This window comes from Hippocampus comes, unplaced genomic scaffold, assembly GCF_001891065.2.
Source record: "Hippocampus comes isolate QL1 unplaced genomic scaffold, H_comes_QL1_v1.1 scaffold85, whole genome shotgun sequence".
NCBI lineage: Eukaryota > Metazoa > Chordata > Actinopteri > Syngnathiformes > Syngnathidae > Hippocampus > Hippocampus comes.
Genome location: NW_017805540.1, coordinates 1,935,450 through 1,958,360, shown reverse-complemented (window position 1 = coordinate 1,958,360; position 22,911 = coordinate 1,935,450). Strand labels below are relative to the sequence as shown.

The 22,911-nt window shown below is 41.9% G+C and overlaps 1 protein-coding gene and 1 long non-coding RNA gene across 2 annotated transcripts in view; one reads left to right on the top strand and one right to left on the bottom strand.

The window, feature by feature from the left end:
• The window catches only part of cdh2 (cadherin 2, type 1, N-cadherin (neuronal)), a 59,290-nt gene extending 53,849 nt beyond the window's left edge, over positions 1-5,441 (top strand). Inside the window, exon 16 of the mRNA XM_019879066.1 lies at positions 3,896-5,441. Coding sequence (XP_019734625.1) covers positions 3,896-4,102 — 207 coding nt within the window. The 3' untranslated portion in view covers positions 4,103-5,441. The remainder of the gene's footprint in view (positions 1-3,895) is intronic.
• LOC109521285 (uncharacterized) overlaps positions 1-22,911 on the bottom strand; it is a 167,295-nt gene that overhangs the window by 73,933 nt on the left and 70,451 nt on the right. The gene's annotated exons all lie outside the window — the stretch shown is intronic.

The window sequence follows — 22,911 nt, the reverse complement described above, 5'->3', positions numbered from 1 at the left end:
TATAAGTACCCATTTTGTTAAGTATTGTTTTAAATGGGGAATTTCTCCATTGTGAGACGAATAAAGGTTTTCTTATTCTTATTATCTTGATGTATTTGCATGCATTTTGGCCACTAAGACTACATGCTTCTCGACTTCATTCACGGGTAGGCCGACAGATATAATTATTTGTATTGTTTTAAATGACATTATCTATATGCTGGGGAATTGGGAGTGTGGCTAATTTTTTTAATCAGCTGCCTTGATCCCCTATACTTGTGGGCAATTTTGGCCACTGGGACGACAAAATTCACACACAATTCACTATTTCATACATAGGGAAAGCCGACATATATCATGATGACTTTCCTCCAGTATTGTTTTAAATCTGGGATAGTGCAAGTTCTGGCAGGGCCACCACAACTTGGCTCATGATGGTCCGAGAGGGGTGTGAAGTTTAACACACGACACTCGTGATCGCACGTATTATGTATTCTGCCTAGTCCGGGCTCCGCATAAAAAGCACCAGCGAATAAAATAATGTAGGCCTACATACTGGGTGTGGGTGTGTAAAGAAGCAAAAAAACCACACACAGTTCGTGACAAGATGGCTTTGTTTTGCTACAGCAGCATATGCAATCCCAAGGTGCATAATGAAAAGAATGAAAGGCTGAATTTTTTATGGAACTTTCTGATCATAAACAATTTGGTTTATAGAACTCCACATTATGCCGACTCGGGGGAAAATTGACCTCAAACAGAATCAATTAATATTCTGCCGATTGTTCTCCCAGACAAAAGAAGAAAGTTTTGGGAGTCATGCACGTCTACTCAGACATGTATAAAGGAAGAACGTGATGCTAACACACTTAGATATCACAATTATTTTTTTCCCCCTACAAAAGTCAATGAGTCAGAAGAGAAGTGAGAATGAAATACGTACTGAGAGTGCCTGAGGCTGCCATTGACTCGAGCTTGAAGGGAGAATGTCAAATGAAAAGAGCAGTCATATATTTTTCACTGGCTCCAAAAGACGTGTCTTTCACAGCATTATAAACAGAATATGCGCCTACCTTTTGGATGCCAACTATGTTTTTAGATGAGCATTCTGGTGTCTGGCTATCCATAGCTCGTATTGTCACTAAAAGTAAAAATACGGCATTGAAGTCGCTGCCAACCACAAACCGGGTCCCCAATCATTCCCAATTCCATCCGTTAATCCGAAATGAAACCTATGACGTGGGCGTGATTAAAGTCGCGCCGATTCTCCAGAGATGAGCCCTTTCCCTCACACGTTTTTCAAAGAGAATAAGGCATCAGGTAACAATCCCAAGGACCCAGTAATCCAGAATCCGAACCATAAATCTGACGTAACCCCGATGACCACTCAATTTCAACTCGAACCTCGTACCCAAAGGGACAACCACTGATTCTAGATTGGCCAGCAGCTAAGACTCCTCGAAGGGTGATTTATGACATCAGTGTAGGGTTGCTAATGCCAAGTTTCCAATAACGCAGAATCTAAGATGACTATTCGAGCATGGCCGCAATCGAATCTTCCCCCTAATGAGCAGGACAAGTGGACGACCGTGCAGGGATCAAATTGCATTGCGTGATCGTCTAACCTTATAAAGCTGCCCGTGGCGTTTTTTGGCTGCAGACCGAGCGATGGGCTATAACCAGCGGAGCAATTACGCTTGTAATTGTAATGAACGATCCCGGTGTAATATTCCCCTCCAGATTATCAGGCCAGCAGCAAACACTCGACAATGGCTAACAAGTGGGAAGTAATTGCTTCTTGTCTCGACACTTTAAATCAATCTGTCTCTTTTTTGGAAAAAGCAATGCCGATGCTTCCCAGTCACGTGAGGGCTGCTCCGTCTCCCTCCGTCCGACTCTTTCATCCATTTATTATTCGGGAGTTGGCTACTATCCGAAGTGGTCGGTGGCCAAAGCGCACGTCAACGCCTCTGTGACCGATCCTTCAGGTCTTTGGAGCACCCTCGGTGAGGGGAGGAGTCTTGAAAAATCAATAGTGAGGAGCTCTCACGGCGCAATGATTTCTGGGAATGTGGAGGGCCATCTTTCAAAGCCCCGCCACAAGATAAAGGCGCACGTGCGTGACAAACGCATTCTCCCTTTTGCCCAAGCCACAGATGTGCTCAGTGCTTTTCGCGAGTATTTATTCATGAGCCCCAGATTGCTATCGAGATTAAAGATGACAAGGTATCGCTGCCATGCGCTCTCAAATCTTCTGAAGAGCAAAGAGGGTGCGGCCAAGCTCTGCGCTCACTGTTGGATAAAGTTCACCTTCCAGGTCTCTCAAGACTGGAATTTACCCGAGTGTGACTAGTTGAAAGGAACCGACACAATCCCCAAACACACAATCATCCAAAATGCCAACTACAAATCTACTCGGGAGGACTGGAACGCCACTGATTCTTGGCTCTCGGCTCAACGAGACTTCATCTTGACCACTCTTCAAAGTTGGCAGCAGACAGACCCAAGCACACATTCATCCAGAATCCCGACCATAGCAAAATGAAGTCCGATGACTACTCAAGCCTGACTAGAATCTGATCTCCCTCGGCCCGTAATAAAAGAAGAATCACTGATTGTCAGTTCTCGGCTCAACGGGTCTAAACCTTGACCCTTTATTATGCGAAGGGAATGACAGCAACAGAACTCTGGCACACAATAATCCGGAATCGCAACAATAACGTAGAATAAACTCATTAATACTCAAGTGTGACTCAAACCAAACCAACAGAGGAAGAACCGCTGATTCTTGATGCTTGCTTGGTTGTCATCCTCACTCAGCTACTCTGTGCAGTGACCGAAGGATGCAGACAACAACCTCAGAAGCATCCAATAAAACAAAGCAAACCACACATCTGATTCAATATTTACGACGACTTGAGTTTGACGGCAACCTGATCTCCCGCCTAACAAGCAGAGGATGAAGTGCAAAATCTTGTTCCACGAATACGAGTCTTTATGTTGACCCCTCTAACACTTGTGAACATGGCGGACCTCTGGAAATTCAACCGTTACGAGCAACTTGTGAGTGATCCAAGTTCACGCCACCTTAAATCCACTGTAAACAATGTCGAAAGGAAAGATGACGGAAATTATTTACATTTAGAACACACACACACACACACACACACACACACACACACACACACACACACACTACTAAATACTACTACCTAATAATGCGCAAATACTGTGTAGTTTGGCAAATGTAAATTTCTTACACTGCTGTTATATTCGCAAATACATAATTTTGCCAATAAAGTACATTTTCGTTGTTGCTGTTAGAGGTAAAGGACTGGTCAGATGTTTGAGGTATCACCCCCCAAAAAATAATTAATAAATATATAAATAAAATATGAGCATAAAAGTCACTGATAGATATTTTTACCGACAATTTCTTTTCTGCTTTTTTTTTTTTTTAAGTCCACAATAGTTGATTTGGATGAAATCAACCCTATTCTACTGTTCACCCCCACAAAAAAAAACCCAAATAAATAAATACAAAAATAGGTAGGTAGACAGATAGATAATAAAATAAATAAATAAATGAGGTAGATATATAAATAATAAAATAAATAAATCAATTGGGGGGGGGGGTTGAAACTTTGTGTGTGTGTGTGCGTGCGTACCGTGGTAGCGCAACAATCCGGTAGCCTCGAAAACAGGAGTCAGCATGCTCTTTATTGGCTGGCACTCAAAAGGTTCTCTCTACTTTTATGGCTGCCATTGAAAGAGTAAAGAGCCGCCAACCAGCATTATTGGGAAATTGCTGGTTTATTCCCATTGATTTCTGATCATTCCCATGCAAAATTTCCATCATTTAGCAACCCTTATCCGGATTGGTCTTAACTGCACCGTTGGTTTCCCTCTCTTGCAGGGCCTGAAGGCAGCAGACAACGATCCCACCGCTCCCCCCTACGACTCTCTGCTGGTGTTTGACTACGAGGGCAGCGGTTCCACCGCCGGCTCCCTGAGCTCACTCAACTCATCCAGCAGCGGGGGCGATCAGGATTACGATTACCTGAACGACTGGGGCCCTCGCTTCCGAAAACTGGCGGACATGTACGGCGGGAGCGATGACTAAGAAACGAGGGAGGACACAAAAGAAGACCACGACGACAAAATGAAGGAAAGATTCCTTGTGGATGGACTTGGAAATGTTGCAACTGGACTGTGAGAGAAAAGAAAGGAAAAAAGGATGCAGATTTTTTTTTTCCAAAAAAAAAAAAAAAAAAAAAAAAACCCAACCAACCAACCAACCCGGCTTATTGTTGTAGTCTCCGCGTACATAATGCTTGTGGGCCGGTGGACGCGCCCACCATTCAAGACTGTTGTTGGGTATTGACTGCGCTCAGTTACACTTGAACTTCACAGTACAGAAGCACTGGGATATAATGTGCCTTTTTGTACATTTCTTTTTGGATGGAAATGATTAGTTTTATGTTCAAGGCTTTAATGGTACTGACTTTTGTTTTTTTTTTTTTTGGAGTGAATTCAAAGCTAAGTATGTGACACTCTGGTACGCTTCGATCACCCCGTTTGTTCTTTTTCTTTCTTTCTTTCTTTCCATTTGTTTGTGAAGGCTTATTTAATGAAGGATCATCTTTCAGCCCGGATGGAAAGAACAATGAAGAGCAGCACTGTAGAGTTTGCGAGACTTGTCTAAAATATGACAGTTTATGCAGCTTAGTCGCAGCTAAGGGAGTTATGAATCACACTTTTGTAGCAGATTATTTTCTTTTCTTATTTTGTCTGGAGTGATGTAGTACAGTGTTAGACAAAAACAACAACAAAAAAAAACTGTTTTGATCAATGTTCACTGATCAACTTCATTTGCCTTAGTCATCATCTGATATTTTGAACTTTTACTTCACTGTAAAAAGATGTGTGTACATAATGTTTTGTTTTCTTTTTATCTTTTCTTTGGGTGTAGGATATGAACAAGTGCAAAAAGTTCCAAAAACTGTAAATGATTCATTTGGACATCAAAAATGAACCTTTGTTTTTTTGTGCATGTTTTTATCTTTTAATGACGACGAAGTAAGAAAAAAAAAAGTAAGAAAAAAAAAATGGTGCTCCCCAAATTTATTTACAAGATGGAGGGAAAAAAAATCAGGGTGACAGTCTATGTGTAAAAGCGGAGAGATTTCTTATGACAAGATAATTTGAAAGTTAAAAAAAAAAATGTTTGAAGAATCGTCGTCTCGTCAGCACAACTGTTGAATTTGTACCAAAAAAAAAAAAAAAAAAAAAGCGTGGGTGAGGGGGTGTGACATGCAAGGCACTGATTATTAAAGCTGAGCTTTAATAGTGAAAACATTTTGGACTTGAGCTGTGTGGAAAAAGCATTTTGTTCTGCTCAACTAATTATCTCTCTCTTACCCAAACTATCCAAATAAAAGTCCAGTTTTGGAGCTCAAAAATGTCCTCCTCATTCATTTGTATTCAAGTCAAATACACAGCGGCTTCGGTTCACCACAGAGAAATCTGAATTTGCACGCAAGTACATACTTTCTTCTCTGTCTCTCTCATATATATGTTTGGCGCTTGTGAACGTGGTGACCTGTGGTGACCGCTACAAGCAGCTTGTGGTTGATAGTGTTTGTCATTTTAAATCTACTACAAAGAATAAATGAGAGAAACGATAAGATCATTTACATTTCTAAGTAGAAGAGATGTACATGCACACACACACATGACAGAAGGAATGCACACACACACTACCAAATACTACTACTACTACTACGATGAATTGGTGTACAAAAAGCAAAAGTAATTAGCATAAAAGATACTTTTGTGCATAAAATAGAGATTTGAAGAAAAACCTCATTTTCAATATTTTTAGGATCCAAAAGAAGCGCTTTCGGTGAAACCAACCGATATTCTACTGCTGATGATTAAAAAGTGGAGAGAAAAAAAAACCACACTTTTGTTTGGTAGTTTCGATTTACATATTACGATAGAAAGATCAGTCACAATCCTCTCAACAAATCCTCTCAATATGATGGCACTCATTAGGTTTTGTTTTTTTTTTTCCAAATGGGTTGATGTGAAAGAGTTGACGTTTGGCCAACGATAGGTAGCAGCTGACATGTTTTTATTCCATAATAACAATGTTAAGTTAAAATAGAGAGCAAAACTATTTTGTGTCCAAAGCAATTATTTTTAGTCAGGCCAAATAATCAAAATGGGTATACGGTGAACACAACCTGTGTGTGTGTGTGTGTGTGTGTGTGTGTGTGTGTGTGTGTGTGTGTGTGTGTGTGTGTGTGTGTGTATATAAAGTCAAACCTCGGTTTTCGAATGTCTCGGTTCTCGACCAATTCGGTTTTCGACCAAAAATTTCGAGTTTTTTTATGCCTCGGATGACGAACAAATTTCGGTTCTCAAACAAACTGAGCGCACTTGAATGCACCACTTGACTCCTCTCGCCTTCCTTACACGAGGAAATGACGCTTCCTCGGGTAGACGAGGAAGTGACGCTTCCTCATGTCGCTTTCCATTGTGAGCAGACGTGTTCAATAAACATTTTTTTTTTTTTTTTAAAGAGCGTGGATTCGGTTTTCGAACAATTCGGTTTTCGAACAGCCTTCTGGAACGGATTATGGACGGTTTGACTGTATATATATATATATGGTTTCTTACTGTGATAGTTTTTAGAAATACTGTAAAAGAATCATTTTAATTGTCAATACGAGGTTGGACACATTGTGACTCACACGTAATTCACAGGTTCTCTGACTTGGCCTCTTCATCCTGATTGCGCTTTGCTGGAGTGTCTTTTTCTACTGAAGGCCGTTGTACGGCTGTCTTTGTCCGAGAGAAGGACACTATCATTTACAGAACAAATTCATTTGGAGTTTTTGTACTGTATGTACCTTACAGAAGGAATGAACATTTGGCCAATCTTTTTTGATGCATGCATCTGTACTGCTAACAAGTACGGAGTGTGAATGCTTTGTCTGCCTCTGCAGTTGGAGATGACCACCAGTGTGGCTTGATCACCATTTCTGTTTTTTATCTCCATAGTTCTTCCTTCACCATGCTACTTTTCCTTCACTGTGTCAAAAAAAAAAAAAAAAAAAAAAATGTTCAAGGCCCTTTTTTGTTTCCGACCGCAGGATCAAAACAATGTTCTTGTGGCCATATTGAGTCAAGGTGAAATCGATGTGACGGCACACATCTCCCCTTTAAAGAACAGTAGGTCAGATTGTACTTGACTTCAAAATGAAGAAAAATAGGAGACGGGGCTTGGAGCTGGGGGTGAGGGTGTGGGGGGTTCCGGGTTTGCCTGTAAGGCACATGTGCATGAAGGCCCCCGAGAAGGCGCGGGGGGTGATGTGTGTCCGCGTGGCAATGGCTGCACAGACTACATGTTCGCGTCCCCGTGTGAAATGATCAAAATCACACGTTTGGGCCTTTGTGTGTCTGAAAAAGTTACCACCTATGCTAACGCTACACTGTCCTGGCTTCTATTCTCCAAAATATGAGCCAGTGTACCATCGCTACGATACAGCAGCAGATATTTTAAGACACAAATAACCCACATGAAGCTCTCTCATCATGTGGATGTCGAGATTGCTTGAAGGAGGTCAGCCGCACCGAGCGGTCGCCTCTTTGAAAGTGTCGCAGGTGAGGAAAATAACTTACATCCCTGTACCGCACTTCAATTTCACAGTACGGATTATCCTCCCCGAGGAGGAGGAAGAGGAGGGGGCGCGCGAGACAACATAAAGGCGGACAAACCTCCACATCCACTATCGCGCGCACTTGGTTAACATTGAGAAAGTGGAGCGGACGCCGCATTTGTATTCTATTCGAGATTAGAAGGACAAAACATGAGGAGGATTACCGTCGTTGACATTGAGAATTGTCCATGTAGACATAATGACTTGCACAAATACTCGAAAAAAAAAATGACATGCAGTCGACAAAACTATGCAAATAATAGACGAAAATTTACGAGTATATTAAATGAGAAAAAGTGCAAATACTTGATGATCATTGAAGGGATTTTCTTTTGGCTTCTCCTTGTCAGGGGTTGCCATAGCGAGTGGGCTCACATGATTTGGTTGGCACAGTTTTTAAGCCAGATGTCCTTCCTGACATTTTTATCTAACCGTACAATCGGTAAAGGCTGGGAATCACATGACCAAACAAACAAACAAATAAATAAATAAATACGATTGAAACTAATACTAAACCAAACTAAAGTGAAGCGATCCATCCATCTATCCATTTTCTAATCCGCTTCTCCTCGCGTGGGTCGCGGGGTCGCGCGGGCATGCTAAGTTAATTTGAAAAGCACCCCCCCCAAAAAAAATGTGGTGTGTTGAAATTACTCAATTTTATTTCATTAAGTGTTTGCAATAAATCAAAATGTTCACAAAACCCACGGCGCACGGCATTAAAAGGCGTCGTGTCAGTTACAGGTGCTACTTCTGTTTTTAACACAAACACACAAGACGCATTGTATTCGTGGACGCAGGCATGGTAACATGTACGCTAGCTTAAAAAAATGCGGCAGCATCCATGCACGCTAGCATATGTTTTTGTTTTTTTTGTTTTTTTACAAAGGCAATGGGGGCAAAACTGAGTGGTCCTTTGGTAAAGTATTTTTCATGTTATATTTTGATCACTTCTCATCCTCAAATCCATCCAAGTCCCAATCTTTATCCAAAATGAACAGTTGGACAAGTTCGCCATCAAGCACGAGCACCATTGATTCGCTGGGTTTTGAATTCTCTCGCGGCTGCTCGATTCACATGGTCCTCCACTTAACTGATAGCTTGCAGTTTAAACTGCGTCATAAGCGTTTCTCTTCATCAGTGCCATTTTCGCGATGTTGTTTTGCACAATGCATATACTGTACAAAAGCTCAGGGGTGCCCACACTTTTTGGACCAAAGATCGACTTTTCGATCAACCAACCTCCTGCGATCGACCTGTTACAGCCCACGCGCACCCACATACACACGCACGCCATGATGAGCAACAGCCTGACACGGAGGCATGCGAAGCACTTTTGCAGCCTGTTAACTATCGTCGCTCACACGTACCATTTTCGATTGCTTCCGTCGGCCCTCTGGATTCCTATTCTTTGCCCGTGCCCTCGGTGAATTGTACACAAAACAAACTCTGAATGAGAATAATGACAACAATAAAAGATATAGCGCAACAGACCTGATCACAAGCTGCAATTGCAGATTGCGGAGCGCTAACAACTTCCGGTGACGCAGATCACGTGCCACCGTAGGTTAAAGATTTACCCGATTTATTTTATTTTCTTTTTTTAAATACTTTTTGTGAAAATTAGACTGATAGGATGATTAGGGTGCAGTGATCGCGATCGACGTAATGGGCACCCCTGCTATAGATTATATACACCTACTGCGGTGTATATAACAGCTCTTGAACTGTTATATAAATGCTGTCCTCAGTTATATCCGCCTTTCCTCTACATAAGCGACGTGTCGGCACAACCAGTAAGCCAAGCGGAGCTGTCATCAAAGTCCCGCAACAGCAGTCACAGATTTTGGAACTCGGTGCATCAACAAGGCACCTTGCATTATTAGGCGCCCATTTTGGTTCCAATTTAAGACACAGGTGTCAAACTCAAGGCCCGGGGGCCAGATCTGGCCCGCCATATCATTTTATGTGGCCGACGAAAGCAAATCAAACATGTCAACTTCCATGACGCTTGCTAAAATCTCTACCTGAATTTTTACCAAAATTCTCCTATTTCATAAATTAGAGGCATATTGTATGTATTTTCTTGTGACCAAACCCTTCATTCTTCTTCTTCTCCTTTCGGCATGTCCCTATTCAGGGGTCGCCACAGCGGGTCAGTAATTTCCATCCGCCCCTGTAAACCGTCCTACCAACTCGCATGGTCGTCTTGGCAAAAGTTTTACGCCGGATGCCATTCCTGACGCAACCCTCCCCATTTCTCCGGGCTTGGGACCGGCACTGGGGAACAGTGCACCCCCAGGGGAGGGCACTGCTCCCCAGCGGCTGGGTTGACCAAACCCCTCATTACAGTAACTTAAACAATAATTGAATAAACCATTATTTTGGAGTTTTTTATATGGTTTCAGTCATAACGGCCCTCCAAGGGAAACGGGAACTAAAATGTGGCCCACGACAAAAATGAGTTTGACACCCCTGATTTAAGACTTTAAGTGCGCCTTTTAGTCGTGAAAATTCAGTACATGCAACACATTTTTTTCAGTGGATAATGAAAAATCCAATTCATTCGATCAAAAATATCGAAATAGCTTCAAAATATGCCAATAGTGTGTAGATGAAAGCCAAACAAATAGATGAAAATCCGAGAGGGAACACAAAAATGTTTGAAAAGAAAATACTCAAGTAAGTTCTGAAACTATTGTACAAAAATACAAATGTTAAATGATAAATATGCACTAAATAAGACTAAGCAAGATATGCAGATAGTTTATGAAATATGCGAATCTTGAAAATATGCAAAAATGAGGCAAACGCTAAACCAGATTAAATGTATGCAAATATTAGAGGAAAAATATGAGAATATAAAGACGGAAAACATGCAACTATTAGGACCAAAAATACAATCAATCAAAAAAATTTGCAAGCATAAGACACATTTTAAATATATTACAAAATACAAACTAAAACGATACTTGAAAATAATCTAGAAAAATACATGACTATCCAAAACCAAAAACGAACAAAACAAACACATCTGCGATGATAAATATTGAATTAAAATCCATGCAAATATGGAATATCTAAAAAAAAATATTACTGACAAATTCAAAAACATCAACACAAAAATAAAAAATATATAAGATGAAGAATACATAAAGATGAGAAGGGGGCAAAAAAAAATAAAAAGGAAACCATGTCGGCCATGACCTCTGCTGCGCATTTTGTAGCAGCCGTAAAATAGATTTTTGATGTTTTCCTCCTCTGGGTCACATCTGACAATGAGCGGGCGGGGAGGCCGCCACTGCGGAATATATTCCATAAGAGATTAAAAGGACAATGCACGGGGAGGATTATCATTGACATTGACAGATGCCAGTGCCGTCGTCGCAATGACTTATTTGGCGCGCACGGCAGAAATAATTGCTCATTTGCACATCGCTGTCTTTCCACTGACACACGGATAAAAATAGTGATGCATAATAAATAATTTGCAAAGCTAATTAAGTGGGCAGGGAACCACATCGGGTTCATCTGCCAATTTATGCGGACGTCTTTGATTTACAAAATGCACATTTAGAGAAAAAAAAAAAAAACCTCGGCCATATTGTCACTAAATAATGAATGTGCCATTTATTGATGTTGTTGTTTGGCTCTCTCTGAAAAAGCTGAGGTATCTGCTTTGGGGGGTAGGCAGGGCCAAAAGATGCCATTAATACATGAATTGAAGTGAGGATAAACTTTCAGTGATAAGACTAATCGTCTGAAACGTTATTACAGAAAAAAAGTTCACCGTTTAATACGTTACGGCACTTTTCTGCTCAACATTGGCATGGAAACAAGACCCCCCCCCCACGCACTTTTACTGGAAAATCCAAATAAAGAGGTGGATGTCACCTTGTAACCCGATGGTATTCTCGAGACGTTGTCTGCGGAAGAAGCCTGCAGATTGGTGTTCCAACAAGCACCCACGGGTCCCGATTATCGACTGTGAACATGGCTTTCACCACATAGCAGAATTACAAGTCACCCGAGCTCAGCGCTCTGTGTCTGTGCGTGCGAGAACGTGTATGTGTGTGTGCGTGTGTATGTGTGTGTTTGTGAGCAAGTGTCACAAAGCCAACGGGGGACACGCTGTCGGTAAACATGAGAATACACTCTCCAATGTGACGGCCCAAAAAAAAAAAAAAACTCTCTTAAGTTATTCCGCCGCTGACCTTTGGGGGGGCCTTAGGAAGATGGATGCTGGCCGGGTTATCGATGGTGGGATGAGCGGTTGGGGCAGGGGTGGGGGGTCTCAGTCTTTCTTGTGGGCTCCCTGCAGGCCGCCACTGAATGAATAAATAAGTAGGCTGGATGACAGAGCGCCGGCACGCTGGGCACAGGGAGTCTTTAATTTATTGGTGTCTAGACCCGGTCAGTCGACTGAGATCAATGCTGTTTATTTCGCTCTATGTGTAGTACAGTAGTTCATCCATTTGTTTGTTTGTTTTGTCTTAAATTCTGGTTTGGGATGTCTTCGTATCTTATTTTCTTCAGTCAAAAAAATCTATACAAATGTTCATATTAAAATTAAAATATTTCAAAATGCAAGTATGAATATTTTAAATGAGCAGGGTAAATAAATAGGACCAAGATGGAGCGCAACATTCCAATACCCCAACTTCCACCAGCCACAACTGCCCAGTTTCTGTTAAATCATTCTTGTGTGAACAGTGCCCCGAGCCCACACAGATGTGACACTGTGACCGCAGAACAGCAGAGAGAGGAAAAAGAGAGGGCGTCATTTTTTTTTCTTCACCCAAGGGTGACAACGATGTTCCCTTTGTATGATGCACATAGGGCTGGGTGGCAAATTTTCAGATCGTCTATTCAATGTCACTTCAGGATGCACCGCCAGCATAAGTTAGGCATTTCTCATCCGGCAGTGGCTCCGTGTGCATGAATTGTTCATGCGCTCCACAGAGGACGTGTAAGCATAAGCTATGCTTACACTGACAAGACTTTTTTTGTTGTTGTTTCTGTTTCAAGAATCAGGCACACATACCATCTTGTTTTAAAAGCCTCAATAGATTAATTATGCCAGTTTCGAAGGCCCAGCTAGTGGCTGTCAACATTTGTGGACCAGCTAAGAGTTGCAGTCTATATGATTGCAAAACAAATGCACACACATTTATTGTGACACTTTTTTTTTTTTTTTTTTATAAATCAGTTGGATGATATTTAAACCCAAAGAACGACATTTGCAGCTCTTTTGAGACACTTTTCTGCTGACAGTTGCGAGAGGAATACTCATTGGTGCCCGAATTTCAGATCTTTTCCAGGAAGCTGACATCATTGCCAGAAAACAAGCAATGATGCAGCAATGATGTCACGGCATTGCCCTAAATAACATAATGACATTGCTCAAACGTTATACCTACACAACCTGGGGAGCATATTTACATTATGTCTAAACATTTTATAATGGGACATAGAAGCCAGAGCTGCCCCCCCCCCCCCGCTCCCCCACATTACTGATCGACTGATCTGTCTGTGCTCCGACACAATTTCTGAAGCGTTCTGCTTTCTTTTTAGAACGAGGCAGATAGAAAGCAATCAGAAAGAGGACGTGCAGAAGTAACGTGGATGGACAAGGACAGCTGGTTGTTGCCTGACTCAAGAGGGTAGAACAGAGGTGTCGTCTGTGGCGACAGCAAGGTCGGCGAGAGGGCGATCTGTCCCCGGAGGGAAGAGAAATGCTATCTTCCCTAGATTGAGCTTGGCAATGTGCAGCATATGACGTTCATGCGCAAATGCCTCTGCATGTAGCCATGTGAGATAAAAATGCAGAGAGAAGCAATTTAGCTTTGGCAAAATAAAAATAAAAAAGTGAAAAAAAATAATGGCTCCTGGAAAGAACCCAGAGGGACACCAGAAATCTCTTCATGACACCTGGTAGCAGAAAGTACATCCAGTATGAGGTGAGTCAAGCTTTAGAATCGTAGACTCAATTGACTGTGAATGCAGTGACAAAACAAAACACTGCCTGGCTCCTGGGCTGCCCTGTCTCGTCCTTTCTCAGTGTGGCCCTTGATTAATTTTTGAAATTGTTTATTTCAGTGGAGCAGTTTTAAGTTGTAATTCCAGTGGTCTCTTCCCAAGACCGTACTTCTCCACTAGAGAAAAAGGGAGAGTGGGAATGGTAAGTTGCCAGCAGCAAATAAGGTCAAGCTGATGGAAGACATTTTCACACGGGTGTAGAAACAATGTGTCATCAGCAAATGTTATTGCGTTCGGTTTGGTTGAGTACAAATCCCTATCATAGGCCAAATTCATACAATTTACCAAATATACTATGTTGACAATATCACAGATTCTTACTTGGTAGCTTTCAAACCCCGCGAACCGAGGATCACCATAATGTTATTGTTGCCATATACTACGATGTGGTTATTGTTTTTTTTTTCCTCTGTCCTCTTTTCTCTGTCTTCTCTCAGTCCTCATTCCATCTGACATTCCCAATAAATATCCATCAAAATACAAATAAAAGAGTGAGTATATCAAACTCGCCTGCTGCACAACAAAACTGTTCCGGCATTTAAAAAAAAAAAAGCATACAAAACAATTGTCATTCACTTGGGCCTGCAAAGTAGACGACAAAGCACTGCAATATGCATGGCATTCAAAACTAACACCTTGTATTCCCAAGTCTCATTCGAAGTGGCCAGTGTGTGCACGTTAAGAATTGAAATAAACACCTTTGTGGTGGTCAAGCACCTTGCAGACCAAAGCCCTTGCTATGCTGGTTCTGACTGTGCCTTCTTAAGAACATTATAAATATGTCCACCACAATATTTATGTTTGCTGTCAGAAAATACTCTTATTGCAAGAACATTTTGAGTGAGTGATCCATGCCTGGAGGAAAGAGAAGCATAGTCATACCAAGATTGAGCTTGACAAGTTGAATGTACTTACATTCAAATGCTACTATTTTTTTTCAATCAACGATGTGACCTATCATAACTTGACGAAAAGAATTTTTGGGGGAAAAAAAGAGTATTTGGAAAAAAGGAAGAAAAAGCAGAGGCACCCAAGCGCAGTCGTAACAGACTTCTATCAATCATTGTCTTATGAGATTTGGTTTATATTCACCTTCTCACTACCTGGAGGAGAGGTGATCAACCTGGTTTTTCAGGGGAGGCAAGTCAGTTTAACTACATGTATGTAGAGGTTACATCTCAAGGAACTTTATATTTGGAGTAGGTCTCAAACAAATCTCCACACACGTAAAACGGCAACCGAAACACATATGAACAAGGGCCAAACAACAGGAAAACTCTCCAAGGAAGAAACCTCGAACAGATCACAGACTCGATCCAGGATCTTAGACCATCTTCAGACTCAATTTCTCAGGCAAGAGAACAGGGATTGCCACTACACACAACATACTTACTCTACATGTTGTGATTTGACCTCATTTGGATGAGCAACTGAATGTAAAAATGGGAAGAGCAATGTCCCCTGGGAAAGAGCCCTGAGGGACACCAGTCCAGTGCAATGAATTCCTTCGTGGCACCTGGTAGCAGCAAGACGATAAGGTATGAGGTCAATCAAGGGTGAACAGATCTAACTCAGAGCTGAAATAAGATGGAAATAAGATGGACAAAATAATTTCTTTCCTGCCAAGTTAAATATGTGAACTGGCACTACGGAGAAAGCAAGGCTTTGAATCCCCGGAGTGCTTTTAGATTTATTCATGCCTTTATACGCCTGACATCCCATCACCCTCTTGCCTTTAAGGGTTTAGATCCCTTGGTCAGATTTTCAACAATGAATAAATTCTTCCAATGAGAACAAATAATGTCACTTTGGTTTCAGGCGGTCTGGTCAGGGACTTCACCATCAGTGGTTAATAAATGTGCTTTAGGGCCAGCCGCGCCTGGATCAACATGCTGCTGTTAGTACAATAAGGTGGTTATTGTAACGTCCACATGGAGGAGAAAAGAGGCCATTGGCTAGGCCAGTCTTTCCTGTCTACTGAGCCTATTGTAGTCAAGCAAGGCTAGCCACAGCCCAAGGCAAAGAGTGACAAGCCATCAGCCAGGAAGGAACCAAATTGCGTTGTCGTCTTCTAAAGAACGCCAAGTCTGAGTCACACTTGCTCAAAGAAGATGTGATTCTATTCACACCATCCATTTGTGCTTGACACCGGATAATGGATCTCCAAAAATCATTAGTCAGCTCCAACATATTCACCAGCCATCAACTGTTAAGTAGTGATAAACACAGCGATTACAAGCTGCCTCTAATCCCTTTTGCTCACGAGTGACGGAATTCCCGCATTGTAATAAATTGCTTTTTCATGCTAATGGGAGATGGGGCCCCGGCTAACTCTGGAGGTGTAAAACACATTTAGATTGTGAGTGAATGATGTCGAATGGGTTTCATCCCACGCTGACTCATCTTTCTTTGCCACAAATGGCTTCTCCTCACAATTTGACTGCTCGCCCTTAATTTAGAGTGAGGAGTCGCGATGATGCTCGCTGTGTGTGGCAGAAACATTTCCAAGCGGGTGACAGTCTTGAGCACAGATTTTCACTCAGGGCGGAATTCTGAGGCGTCGCAGTGGGCATTGTTGCGAACCTGCACCGCTTGCCTCATTTGCATTTCTCCCGTGGATGGAAAAGATACAAAACAAGGCTTCCACTTTATTGCGGCTGAGGATGAAATCTTTACAGAGGCTGATTTATTCTGCTATACGGTCTACCATTCGAAAGCAAAATGACTTTTTAGGCTGCCTTACGATTTTATCACATATATAACAACAACACCCTGATACCTCCTCCACATTTAAGGAAACGAGAGCATACTGTGACTGTATATTCACAGTCATTCCAAACTGTTCTAGGAATGGTTCTTCTGTTCTTCCACTCATTTATTTTTAGAACAGAGCGTGCCTGAGTAGCGGCACAAAGAGTTTCAAGTTTATGCTCTACTTCAAAACATGGATGTATTGTATTATGCATGGACAAACAAATGCACGAGGACAGATGCTGCAGTTGATTTTAGCACAGTCGTACAGCCAAGTGGGTACCGCAGACATAAAAGCATGTTATCTATGTTCAAGGGGACACCATTATTTGTATACAGGGGGATGTACAGTATATGGTAGGCAAGCTGCACTGCACTGAGAAAAAAAAACAATTGCAGTGGGTTATGAATGCAGCCCAGTGGATCACCAACCACTTCCACTCTTACTCTCGCCGTCTCCTTTGACAAGCCACAAAGATCTGGGTTGACCCCGCCCACTCTTCTCCAGCCTCTCGCGTCATAAAAACCCGCATCAACAGACTGACGAACAGTTTCTCCCTCATGGCAGTGAAGAGACAGATGTAGGAAGCATGAATCCCCGCACCTGTGCTTCAACAAACTTTTAATGCGATTTTTAGCTGCTGCCAAGAGATGCAACCTAATGAAATGTTGTATTCTTTTCTAGTGACAATATTTATCTTCCTCTCTTCTTTTTCTATAAGCCATACATATAAATAATTCAAATGAACAATAGTACAAATAAATAAATACTGTTAACTATTGTATTGTCCCTTCTAAAATTATTTGTGTGGGAAAAAAAACAGTAATGGTCATCAGGCTTTACATCAGCCTCTTGCAAGGCAAGCCCTTAACGGCATTGAATGCTTACAATTTGTACTGCCAATTCCTTACAAAAAACAGTCATGGGGACAAGATCTCTGTTGCTGTTATTCTTTTTTTCAATGTAGTGAAGTACAAAATACCAGTATGACAGATGAGGTTTCCTCATAGAAATGCATATAAACTCAACAGTTTCTGAACAGAATCTCATGCCTGCCAAAGAGGAGTAAATTTCCCTTGTCGTTATTAAAAGTCAAACCAAAAAAAAAAAAAAAATCTAAAACTCTTTACCAAGCAGTTTTTTTTTTTCTGATTGGGTGCAAGAAAAAAAAATCCATGGAAAATGTAAACTGTTCATTGCAATTACGTGAACAAAACGGAAATTTGACATTAGCTGTATCGCATTTTCCGCACCATAAGGTGCTTCGGAGTATATGGCGTACCTTCAATGAATGGCTTATTTAAAAACTGTTTTCATATATAGAAGATAGAATATAACATAGAATAGAGGCTACAATAGTGGCTGAGGTTACGTCATGCATCCACTAGATGGAGCTGCGCTAAAGAGAATACACAATGCAATACAATACAGCTTTATTTATATAGAGCTTTCAAAACCGCTGCAACTGTCACAACTCGCTTTACAGAACATTTAAAATACTACGTCCAAGAAATCAGAATATTGATCCACATATAAGGCGCATCGGATTATAAAGCCACTGTCGGCTGTTGAGAAAATGGAATGCTTTTAGGTGCACCTTATAGTGCGAAAAATACGGTAATCCTACCACAGTCACAATGGGCCTAATTTACAAAGATCCCAAAGAGCAGTTACTCAATTGCGTCTTCACTCACTAAAATATTGCGCCTGTTAGTAATAGGGTAAAAGCATTATTTTGTGTGTGTGTGTGTGTGTGTGTGTGTGTGTGCTTTGCTGATTTTTTTATTTATTTTATTACCATTTAGGAGAGCACAACGAGCACAAATAAAGTTTTAAGTGATGAAATTGGAAGTGTTATTGGAAGAGACAAACCTATTATTGAGTTACTGAAAAGAAATCGATCACTGATCATTTGGAGAGTAACCGCCTAACGGCCATGCTTTGCCTGAAGGGACTCACGGGCGTGGAACAGAATCAGAGCTTCATATCTTCAAGCCAGCATTTCCATCTCCGTCGACAGTATGTGCAACATTGCTATGTGAGGTTTTGCCTGCCGACAGGCCTTTTCAAACCACAGCGGTAATACATTAATAACAAGGTGTCCATAGACTGAGACATCAGCCGCATATGAGGCCAAGATCAATAGTTAATTTAATAAAACACACCACTGTTTGACATGCATTACTGCCAATTAGCGTCTTAAATAGCAAGCATGGAGATGCCATTTAGGCACATTAGTCAAGAACTGACTATGCAAAGGCAATAATTCCTCGGTTATCGTTGGCTGGGAGCAAGTCATTAAGCGGTTATGTGCAAAACAGACTCTCCCAAGAATTCTAACGTGGCATTGTGGTTTAAGTATCCAAATTTGTGACTGCCGTTCGCCTGATTGAAGAGGTTGAAAATCGTGAGGTGGCTCTGCCTCCCTGCCGGCACAAAATAGGTGCGGGGGGGGGGGGGGGGGGGGGGGGGGGGTGACCTTGTTATCCCCAAGTCTCAATGTGAGCTGCGACACCATTAATGCTGTAATACAGCGATCAATCACTTTATAATGGAAGAAAGAGAGGAAGCAAGCTTGTCTTTAGCAGATTTGCTCATTCTGCTCTCCTCTCTTGCTTCTGGCTGCTTTCAACGTTGCATTGTTCCACAACGTGTTACAAATGAGCTGATAGTTCTGATGCGGCGCTTTAGAACACAGTTACTGAACCGTACAGGCTTTTGGACGGGAGATGTTTAGCAAGGCCTCACTTCAAATGTCACTAAGCTTAGAATGCATGCTTAAAACAATCCCGATGTTTTGCTGTCAAGTGGCGCAATTGGGATGCGTGTTACGGCAGCGTAAAGAGAGAGAGAGAGAGAGAGAGAGAGAGAGAGAGAGAGAGAAAAACACGCATGTATTTGAATTCCCCTAAAAGGGTTTGCAGTTGACTACGGGATGCCACAAAATGCCATCAAAGGACTAAATTACCTCATGGTGGTAGAAGCAGAAGGAATTCTCAACTCTACAAAAACCATTTGGCCGGGCAATTTACAGAATAATGCATCCAAACTAATTGGAAGAGGCTTCATCACATATCAAGATGATGAAGCAAAAACGCTGCCAACACAACAAAGGACTTCATCAGGGGCAAAAAGTGGAAAGTCTTAGACTGGCCAAGTCAATCACCGGACCGCAACCCAATAGAGCATGCATTTTACTTCCCGAAGAGGAAATTGAAGAGAGAAATCCCCACCAAAAAAATAAATAAGCCATCACACGGCACAAAAAAGCGTGCTCACTTATCACTGTACTTAAGTTTTTCATTTGATCGTTTTAAATTCATGGCCTAGTAGGGTTTTCCATGCAAATATTGACTGTAATCTTCACTTTACTACCTCGTAGTACGATATGTTCCATTTACGCTCCAAGTCGGGTGTACACTAACAGTCTCTTCAAGCACGGGGTTGGAATCCTTTGAACAAAACGCATCATCCACGCGAGTGCTCATATTACCAAACGACATCCCACAGAGAGTTGAATTGCACATCTGCTTAACATTTTACACCGCTTCTTAATTTTGTCAGATGAGAGCAATGTGATCCAAATGGTCATTTTTGTCACTTAGGGCTGGTGAGCACGTTTGGAGGATTTGTTGGGTCCATTGGCTGCCATCTATCATCATTTCTGGACTAATGGGCGCAACCTTATCGAGGATGACATTTGTGTTTACGCACTGGAAATTACCTTGGCTGAATATCTGACACAACGCCTTCTGGTGTGTTACAACATGAGCCGCGGGGAGTCATAATGCACGTCGACAAAAGATTGCATCAGAGCTTTCGAGAATCTTATTAAGGACACGATCAAAAAAGGCTCTCATTTGTGATTTGCATGTAAATCAAAACATGTGCGGCTGAAGGGGGGGGGGGTGCATCATGAAACGTTTGACTGCATTTAACCGTACGGAGACACCCACGCCGGCTTTAAAGCTCTCATGATGTGTCACTCAAACCCGAAGCAAAGAAGCAACCTCGCTGTGAATTTGCCTAAGTGGGGCTGTGTAAGCAAATGACTGGGCATCGTGCGCTGGGCACAGCAACGTATCCAAATGGTGTAATTGATGTGAAATTATGGGCTGCATTCCATCAGCAATCACGCAGGGTTTGGCAGCCAAAGGAAAAAAAACAAAAAATCCCATCAGGCTCTTGACTTAATTCTTCCTCTGAGGCTTGATCATCTAGCGTGAGAGGAGGACTGAGTGGGGAAGTTAGAAACGAGAGGTGGTGGGGGTGGGCCGGGTGGTGTGGCGGAGCAACGGGAGGGCCTCAAGCAGAGGACACGTTTCTGCATTTGCCAAGCGCAGCACTTGCATCTCCTAAAGCCGGTATTAAGGTGGACTGGTTTCCTTTGTGTTAGAAAGGCTGTGATGGCTGCCAAAGCTCGCTGGAGGACCGATTGGCTGAGACAAAAGCAGCTTTTTGAATCTGTGTGGGTAGGATAGAGGAGCGAAACCAATGGAAAGCTCGTCCTGACTTGAGAGAACTCCCACCGACTCTGGTGGGAGACGTTCTGACGGAGCCGCCTCCAAAGGATGACAGGGTAGATACAAATAATTTGCGCAATCCGGAAAAGAACAGACTGCGGGATGCTCTTACCCCAGCTTTGCTTTCTGTCAATAACCCAACAAAGACGATGCTACACATCACAAAGGCAAGCAGTTGTCACGAGGTACTGGAACAAGACTTTGAGATTTTGAAATTGCCCCTTGCTTATTTTGGTGTCCAAATAAATCATCTGCTCAAAAAGAAAAGTCCTCCTGCAGGGACAACTTAGATTAATTGGAACTCAACGTGACGACAATGCGTGTCGCGCGTCACATTTCCCTTGTGTGTGTGTGCCTGTCTGGATAAAGCCATGCTGTCTTCGGAACTCAATGAACCCAAAACTGTTCAATACAACAAACAAAACAAAAACCTTTCACTCCAATATTCAACAAACTTTGAAAGCATTTGAAGATAGTTCAATTCAACTACGTTTTAACTTTTGCTTTTGTGAAAATTGGCTTTCGAGCACTTAAACAACAAAGAAATAAACAGTTGTCCCTTTTAGGGAACCAATTTAAGGATAAGTAAAAACAACTTGCTTGATTTGTTGCGCTAACTTATTGCCATGAATCTCCAAAGTTTTTCCAACTTCACTTACTGTTTTGGACCAAAGTTCCACACAAGCTAGCAGGAGCAGAGACTGCTAACCGCTGCAGTCGCACACGGCGCTGCTCTAAATTAAACGTTTCACTGCATAACACTATTGTTGAACATGACTTTTATATCACATTTTCATGCTTTGTATGTGCATGTTTGCCCAGGTGTCTAGCTAGATTAGCAATGAACTTGTGTTAACTGTAAAATAAATAATTTAGTTGATCAACTAAAATGCAAACGTTATGCTAGATCAGTTAAGCTATGTATGTAGTCATCTACATAGTCAGTCCGATATCCCAAAAATCTCCTGACTTTAAAAGTAAGCGGTCTACTGGCAGGCTGAGCTAACAAGCTAGCAAAGTGTGCTTGTTTGCAGTTTTGTAAAGACATATTTTCTATAAAGTCAAGTATTCCTTCAAACACACCCAGTTCATGGATATTTACGATCTATGTAAAGACATTTATTTTTGTGTCAGTGTATTTCAGTTTGGGCACCCAAAGAATCATAAATATGTTTTCAATGTCTGTTTAGCACTTTCAACAATACACCGAGATAGTGGAGATACAAGGTTTTGGTTGTAGTATTGACACTGTACAACTGCAACTGCATTAACATTTTTCACGGTAATCATTCGTTATGAGTTATTTCACAAATCACAGTGCTTAGCAGCATTGAGGAAGAATCGGTTTGAACTTTTATCATGCCGACTCCTAAATTTGTGAAGTGGGAATGTGAATTTTGAAGACCATTTTCACAGCCCAAATAAGTGATGCGGGGTCACTATGGTAACGGTAGACAGTTTACAGCTGCTGGTTTGAGGGGGGGAATAAGGGCATATTGTTTCGAGCCGTTGCCATTAAACACTGATACATGCCGTAAAAAACATGAATCACCATTACGTTTCTGTTAGAGGAATCTATGGGCGAAATTGTATCATGTTTAAAGTCTCGTTTGATCTGGGCACGTCAAAGCATCTGGGTGCGTTATCAGCACCCCCAAATTCCTTTTCAGAAGGTGCCGGCCATTTGGGCTGGGGGCTGTTGCAGCCCACACCACAAGCAACACATCAAAGCGGGTGGGCAATCAGAGGAGATCAGATCCGGTCACAAAGGGGGAGCGAGTAATTTGGGAACAGCGGTCGAACAACAAAAGACGTTTTGAGAACACCCGTCGCGCCCAGGCGACATTTGTCATCCGCAAAGTCCGCGATATGCTGATACAGTGTAGACCAG